Genomic DNA, 8,447 nt, shown 5'->3' on the forward strand with positions numbered 1-8,447 from the left:
GCATATCCAACTCTAATCTGGAACTTTTGTCAGAGCAAGGGCAACCAGCTAGTAGAATCTACTATCTAATATGTGAATAGTGAGAAAAACTGTCACGCTTGTAACATCCCAACAACTGAAAGTGCATTGTGTATTCAGTAGCATGTTGCAGCTCAAACCTTGGATCTTGTGATACTCATCCTGGTATCTTAACCATGCTGTTAATTATCTTGTGCGTAGATGTTTGAGGGTCATTCAATACACATTCTCAAAGTTAGTTAAAACTTTGTCGGTAAATACTTCTTTAGCTAATATTCTCTGCTTTCCAAAACATAACACAAAAATATAGAAATTAAAAATGTAAACGTTTTATATTTTATTTCACAGATCAATTTCTGTACATAACTGCATAAATACAGTACAAGTTAATCTATGTATAGAATTACTAGTATATAATTGATATTAACTTACAACCACAGCAAGCTACATACTAAGAACAAAACTAAAAATCAACATGGCAATTAGTAAAGCTAATTTGATACTCTTTTCTTACATTTCTACTGAAAAACAAAACATTGTTTCATCAGTTGGGTATCCTTACTGTTAATCATATTTTCTGTTGTAATCCCAGTAATATCTCACGAAGTTCGAGCAACTTAGATTTAGGTTAGTTCTAAATACATATATGAAGCTAACAATGCAAACCAATTTTTAAAATAATAGTATAATAATAATAATTTAACAGTGATCTACTAGTACAGGTCATTCACACTTAGTTTGAAGAGTAGATACAAGTTGAATTATGCCATACATTTTTTTATATTAAAATTAAGAGAGATTTGGAAGGTTATACTTGATAAGCTTTGATAAATGAATATAGTTACAATTACAGTTTCTGCAAAACTGTTACCACTTAAACTAATTGATCTTCTCAATTTAAAGGTTATATTTCCTCAAATACACTTTCTAGGTTATGCTCTTACTCGGGGAAAAAAAAAATTAATTAAAACATACTTCCTACTAGACAAAGAAGCTAATTTCACCAACTAATTTAAATATAATGGTTTTGTACTTATATAACCATAAGTCATGTTTCTTTATATTCAATGGATCAAATGAAACAATTTAATTTGGAGTTGATGATAAAGCTAAAATTCATAATCTGACATTGTGAAAATACTAAATTATTAATTGACTAAGAAAAAAAAAGATTGTATATGTTCATCACTACTTCTCTACCGAGTTGTAACATGCAACTAGATACAAACAAGGAAATTTTTTAGAACAGGATCACACACATTTAAACAAATGTAGTTAGAAACTAAATAGTTTTAATTGAGTAAAATGAAATTTATTTAAAATAATATGTATAACATTTGGTCAGCATGTGCAGTCATTATCACACTGTTGCTGAAAGTTTTATGAATTATTCTAAATAAATATAATTTTATCTCCTTTAACCTGTTCACTTTTTAATTTAAAAAAAGTAAATTATCATATATGTATATATATTCATCAAGCCTCTTTAATGGTTAGTAACACACGTCTAATATTAATGAAGGGACAACAGATACATATTGATTACTAAACAATCAGCCTCCTCTAGTGTTTTTATATTCAAATTTAAATACACACACTTGAAACAACACATTATCTTCCACCTTCACAAGTAATTTCTATTCTCAGTCTGTCAACATATGCAGCTTGTAAATATATAAATATAAAAATTGTATTTTTATATCAGTGAAATGCAATCTCCTAGAAACTTAATTATACCACCATCTGTAGGGCAAACAATTTTTAAAATATTTTTTCCTTAAAAAAATTAAATTTATAATTTAATATAAAGTAGTATATGCTTGACCAATAAAATACATTTCAATATATACAAAGAACTGTTAAAACTTACCTGACAATCTAGTGTCTTCTCTACTGTAACCAAGAACAAGCAAATAGATCTGCCTGTGATATTAGAACTACTCACATTTAGGCCATTCCTCATTCACCATATTTCTGCTCACTTATGAATGCTGTGTTTTTGTTCATATGTATACACAATTTTTAATTGAACAAATCAGTATTATTTTACGTGGTTGGGAAGGATCTTCAATAATGCTTTTTTAGTTTTGAGTAAAAAGTGGTTATGAGCTGTTTTTTTCTATACTTTAGTCCCTAAAGATATTATGCTGCAAGATGGGTATACTTACTGGATAAGTTATTTATAGGAAGCAACTGTATACCAAAAATTAAGAAACATTATTAAAAGACTTGTTGTATCAGAAATATGAAATAAAGAGATTGTCTTATTCTTCACTTTTAATAAATTCCAAAACAAACATATACAGACAGCACAGAAACAAGATCTTAAATTTGTACTGACATTGAGCAGATTAATATCATGCTCAAACCAATAAGCATCTTACACAATACGTTATATTCATTTTTTATTCCTTACTCAAGTTAAAGAACTAGTTTCTAGTGAATTGAGAACCGATAGATCATACAAAATTCTGAACAAATGCTACCTCACTGTCTTTGTACATGTTAGAACAGAGCAAAATTGGACAACAAAATTCCATTCATAAAAACAATAGAAGAGACATGTGAGAAGTAATGGTTTGATAGTTTCATCTGTATAGTTCAGCATTAAAGGTAAACACTTAAAAACAACAATAACACTTTATAACATTAAATCTGTAGCTTCACTGCCCAGAGATTAATGTTTAGATACGTTATTCTGCACAAATACTCGGATATACAACTATTGTCAACTTACAGTATAAAAATACCATGATAACAATTACTGAGAATAATTATTGCAAAAACTGGCAGATGTTTGATTAACATGAATTCAGATTGAAAACTGTATAAAACACGTGGCTCGGCAGTTATTCTTCAATAACAGTTTTTATGTAAAACCTACAAGTAGCTCGGTAGCTCAGACAATTAAGATCCTTCAAAGGAAATCACTGATTTGTCTCCATTCAAATGCTAACAAAAGGAAGTACCCGAGGATAAGGTAGACAGTATACTAGCATGCCTGTGGTTTTATCATTAACTGAGCAATTCTTGGAGATCGTCTTAAGCTAAGCTGATCTGTCCTCTGAATCTCTCCTTCATCAGAATCCAATGAGTGTTTCCCACTGTATGTCCAACATGCTAGAGTCCCATCCCACTGAAAGAAAAAGAGAAGTTAAAATATCAAGCAAAAACACACATGGCAGAGAGTTTTCTCAAAAAATTTATTGATAGGCTAACTGGCAAATTACATAAATCAAGAAACCTTTCTCAAAACTTAAAGAACCAGATATACTTTACAGGAAACACTATCCTCAAAATATTTCACACATGTAGCAAAACTTAGTTTCAGCAAAAATATTATTCCTTGTATAACAAACATGATTAGATACATAATGAAGTTTATGCGCCATGTTTAGTAATTAAATAAGTCAGATAACTATAAAGAGGAAGGGATTTTTTTTTGAATTAATTATATATGTACTGGAATAGTTGTCAAATCCTATGCCAATAACTTGGAAGAAGAAGCTTGGATTATTTATAAACATTTAAGAATTATCTGATTGTTTGAATAATACCTGAAATCATGCTAATAAAACGAAAAGCATTAGTGAAACTGATGATTGTATTTTTAATCTACTGAGTGTTCCTTAATGTATAAACCCACATCTTACACCAAACACAAGTAGTTGTTACACATGTAAAGTTCACTACCCATGAAATTAAACTTAAACCTTTATCATCCATGGAAGGGTTTTTGCCATTACCATCACTGGCATAAATGTACGGATGAAGATGATGTCTAGCATGCATAAATATATGGGTGAAGATGATAAAGATTTAATTGTTAGGATGTAAGCATGACTGTTCACAACAATAAAATATGATTGTTTTATGTACACTCATCATTTGGGGTTTATTCTGGTGCTTGCTAATATTGTCATTTCTGATAAAATGTCCTTTGATTAAAAACAATATCAGATTCACAAACTTTATGGGGCAGAAATAATCTAAAACATTGGTTCTAAAAAAAAAGTGTTGGTCTGGGCCATCAGTTTTTTTATTTATTTTTTATCCCTACAGATCAGCATGACAAACAGAAGAACTTACTAAATTCTAAACACTTCTTTTAATTCAAAAATACACAATGGAGAGTTTAGGCCTTTCCCTATTAAAAATATTCTCCACATATAAACAGTTACATACATCTTCTACCTGCTTTATAGCCAAGGTTTGAGATCTCAAATTTCACCCCTCAAAGTGGATTCCTGTACTTAGTGAGGGGACATCACAGGGAAGGTTCTGTATCTTCAGTTTACTTTCTTTGGGATCTGGAAATCCATCCACATGTTGGCCGTGCATGGCATCCCGTGAAGGGGACGAGAGGATCCTAGTGGTTGAGGGGGTGTCATGATGGGTCAGTATATCGGTGGCACTTCAATACATCATTTTGGCCTTGAATTCCTGTGGATTGATGGCCTTGGGGTGGCTCCTCCAAGGTCAATTGGCTGGTCCTGTTGAGCTAGGGTCAACTAAGTACCAGTGATGGACATTCTCAATGGGTGTTGTGGACACTGTGTCTAATACTGGTGCTTGAGTATAGTGTCCATGAAAACCCTGGCATAGCTGCATTCTCATTGTTTGGCATTATGAGGCTCCATGGTTGGTGGGGTCAGTGGGCACTGAATCACTTACATTTCCTTATGGATCCCCCAAATCCAGAAAAAATAAATTAATAAAAAACAGCTAATAGGTAAGTGACCACATATGAAAGACTGTTCCACAGTCATCACCCTAGTCAGTTCCTGTACATTGTTTTCTCATTCTCCATTCTTTGACCAATAAATAATTAGGGCAAATATCTCTTTTTCATCCAGAACAAATTAGATGGGCTTGCTGGCTGTCAAAAGTCAGTCAAGAAGTTACATTCTGGCAACATCTTGATAGAAACATCTACACAATACCATAGCAAACGCCTCCTGAAATCAAAGGCCATTTGGGACATACCTATTGAGGTTACTCCCCATGGTACTTTGAATTCCTCACAAGGAGTTACTGTTGAGAGGGATTTAGGGAACATCCCCGAGCCAGAAATCCTCACTGGTTTCTCCAACCAAGAAGTTTCAGCTGTGTGACACATCTCCACTCAAAAAAAGGTGGAATACTACAGCCTACCAATGTTCTGATTTTGACCTTTACATTGCCATGTCTGCCTGCTACTGTTAAGGCAGGTTATCTGAACTGTAAGGTACAGCCCTATATTCCTAACCCTCTCTGGTGTTCTCAGTGTCAGAGGTTCGAACATTCTAAGGCATCTTTTTGTGGTTATTTGACATATGCAAGGGATGAAGTTGTCTTGCCTAGGTTACGCATTGGTCACAATTATTTTACTCATCATTTTCATTTATGTGACTTGGGTCACAATTGCCCACATTTTACTTTCACACCGTGATTAGGAATGTGAGTGGCAACACCATTTTAGACATGTATTTTCTAAGGGTTTACACCTGACGTTGGACAGTGCCATTGGCAATGGTGGCACTGTCCAACTTGATTGTTTTTGCTTTTTGTGAGCCATTGGCCTTTTTTACTTCTATTTAGATTTTAATTAATTTTTGGGCTATATGCTAGTGTATAATAATAAAAAAGCATTTCTGTCTATCTGTGATTTCTATTTGTAATATAAGGAACCACTTCTTTTCAATGTGTTTTTTTTTGCTAGCTTGCCTCATTAAAAAGATGCTCATGCATGCACACATGTGGATAAGTAATAATACCCAGGTGCACACCCTCAGGGTCCACTTAGTATGGGAGCAAAATTTCAGGTTCCTAGGTTCTTTCCTCTTGGAGTTATGGTAGTCTCACACACACACATGCCCTTTTATTATTATAGATAAAGATGAAAAACCCCGAGTTATACCGGTAATTTTTTTTTATGGATGACAAACTTACTCATTTAGTAACAATTTATTTTAAAAGTACATCATCATGTACTAGAAAATTAATAAATGGGAAGAAAAAAAATTATATGAATAAATAAACATAAAAAAGTATGTGTATTCAGTGTTTAACATTTAAAAAAATGTAACATAATAAGATAAAATAACTTGAGACTGTGAAATAATCACAAATAACAGTAATTAAACACTTTTCAAACTAACAACATAATATATAAAATTCACTAGAAATTCACAGAGTTTAAATAACTTACAGAGCTGCTGATCAGTTCCTGTCTGTAAGGATGCCATGATACATCCCTCACACATCCTAGATGTCCACACAGGACTTTCACAATCTTACCAGTCAGAACATCATACACTGGAAAAAGTAACAAAAAAAACAGTCACTGAAAGAATGCTATCACTATAAAGTCACTTTGATTAACCCATAGTAATCTAATAATATATAATCTAGTTAATGTATTAAAAAAATATTCAATACAAATAAAAAGCTTAATAGGGAATTAATGTCTATAAATCTAATAAACATTTCACTAAACTCAGTTTCAGACTGCATATGTTTGCATCTCAAACACTCATACACACACCAAGTTTAAATAATGTAATAAAAAATGCCTAAGCTGGTCCAAATGAATTTTACTATGTATACATACATGCATGAATATAATTTCCTTTCCTTTTTTTTTATGCATGTTTTACAACTTTCAGGTTCTCCTCAGTGCTAAGTAAAGGAAAGGAAAACCTGTATTCTATTGTATACAAAAACATTTCCAAAACTTATATAAAGCTTAGATTTGAAATGTAACCAATACAAATATTTTAGAGTTTATGTTATTACACTTTACACCAATTTTCTTGCTAAAATAAATTTGTTAAATAGAAAAACTTAAACATTTAACAGAAAGAAGATTCATCATCTAATCCAAAGCAAATATCCAATTGTAATTTAAGCTGAATACCACCAGGTTCATAGAAGACAATTTTGACCACTTACATATAAAACTTTGAATACTCCAAAAGCTACTTACAACTGATCACTCAGCCAACCATCTACTGACGGCAGTACTGATCACTCAGCCAACCATCTACTGACGGCAGTACTGATCACTCAGCCAACCATCTACTGACGGCAGTACTGATCACTCAGCCAACCATCTACTGACGGCAGTACTGATCACTCAGCCAACCATCTACTGATGGCAGTACTGATCACTCAGCCAACCATCTACTGATGGCAGTACTGATCACTCAGCCAACCATCTACCTACAGCAGTACTGATCACTCAGCCAACCATCTACCTACAGCAGTACTGATCACTCAGCCAACCATCTACCTACAGCAGTACTGATCACTCAGCCAACCATCTATCTACAGCAGTACTTATCACTCAACCAACCATCTATCTACAGCAGTACTTATCACTCAACCATCTACTTACAGCAGTATTGACAATTCTACCAGCTACCTACAACTGGCAAGCTACCAATACGATAGTACTTATTTCTTTTCATTCAGTGGATAAATCACTATCAGGAACACATAAGGAAAAACTTACCAATTATTCTTCCAGTAGCACAACCAGTATATATATATCGTTGCCCTGTGCTGATTTCTGGAGAAAAATGGCATCGGATGAGGGTCTGAAGAACACTGTGTCCACAATAAGTCATCAAAGAAGTGTCACCCATTACTTTCTTTCGTTGATTAGATACTATATTTAACCAAATTTAAATGTTTCACATGAATACATGTAATTCTACATTTGAGAAATGTGACAGTTTCTAGTTACATACTTGTAACTCATCACAAACAGTTATTTGGAATTTTTCATCGATTTATAGTGACATTTTCAGAGGTTTGAAAATTTACTTTCATAAGAGGATCTTTTTGATTCAAATAAAAACTAAATTGTCACACAAATACATTTCTCATAAATAAAGACTGATATAAACACACACACTCAATCTCGTATACACCAACATTAAAATATTTATTAAAAAATTGTTTTATTTACCCAAACAAATTATTAAACAAATCCATTACAACTGAACCTATGAATACACATAATGAATAATTATTTTAGTAAATTTAATTACTGGCTTAGAAGTACTGATGTAATGTTTTCTATTGTTTAGGGATTTCTTTTGGATTATTCGGTAAAAAGAATAATGAAAAATCCAATCCATTTAATGACAACAAAGACATTTTATTTCTTGAACTTAAAGGTACATGGTTAGTGCAATCAATGTTCAAAAATAAACTACATCTAACAGAAATTTCATTTACTTCCTAGATTTGTATCTTTGTTTTTCTGTCCAAACTAGCTAACTGATTAACTGGCTGACACTAACAGACAAACTGACTTAATTATGCATTTTTACCCATTAACAGACTAACAAACTCAATACTCTAATGTAGCCTAACTTTCTACACTTTCAAGAAGATTATAGTCATTAATACTAGCTGTGTACCCGTCCTTTGTACGGGTT

General features: G+C 32.5%; 1 protein-coding gene across 2 annotated transcripts in view; it reads right to left on the minus strand.

Annotated features, from left to right (window-relative positions):
• Positions 1 to 340: 340 nt before the first annotated feature.
• The window catches only part of LOC106464209 (DDB1- and CUL4-associated factor 11-like), a 40,474-nt gene continuing 32,367 nt past the window's right edge, over positions 341 to 8,447 (minus strand). For both annotated transcript variants that reach the window (XM_013924337.2, XM_013924336.2), the window contains exons 15-17: positions 7,514 to 7,669; positions 6,209 to 6,315; positions 341 to 3,154 (exon numbers count right to left, since the gene is read on the minus strand). In XM_013924337.2, coding sequence (XP_013779791.1) covers positions 3,011 to 3,154; positions 6,209 to 6,315; positions 7,514 to 7,669 — 407 coding nt within the window. In that variant the 3' untranslated portion in view covers positions 341 to 3,010. The remainder of the gene's footprint in view (positions 3,155 to 6,208; positions 6,316 to 7,513; positions 7,670 to 8,447) is intronic.

The sequence above is a fragment of the Limulus polyphemus genome, unplaced genomic scaffold, assembly GCF_000517525.1.
Source record: "Limulus polyphemus unplaced genomic scaffold, Limulus_polyphemus-2.1.2 Scaffold1587, whole genome shotgun sequence".
Classification (NCBI taxonomy): domain Eukaryota; kingdom Metazoa; phylum Arthropoda; class Merostomata; order Xiphosura; family Limulidae; genus Limulus; species Limulus polyphemus.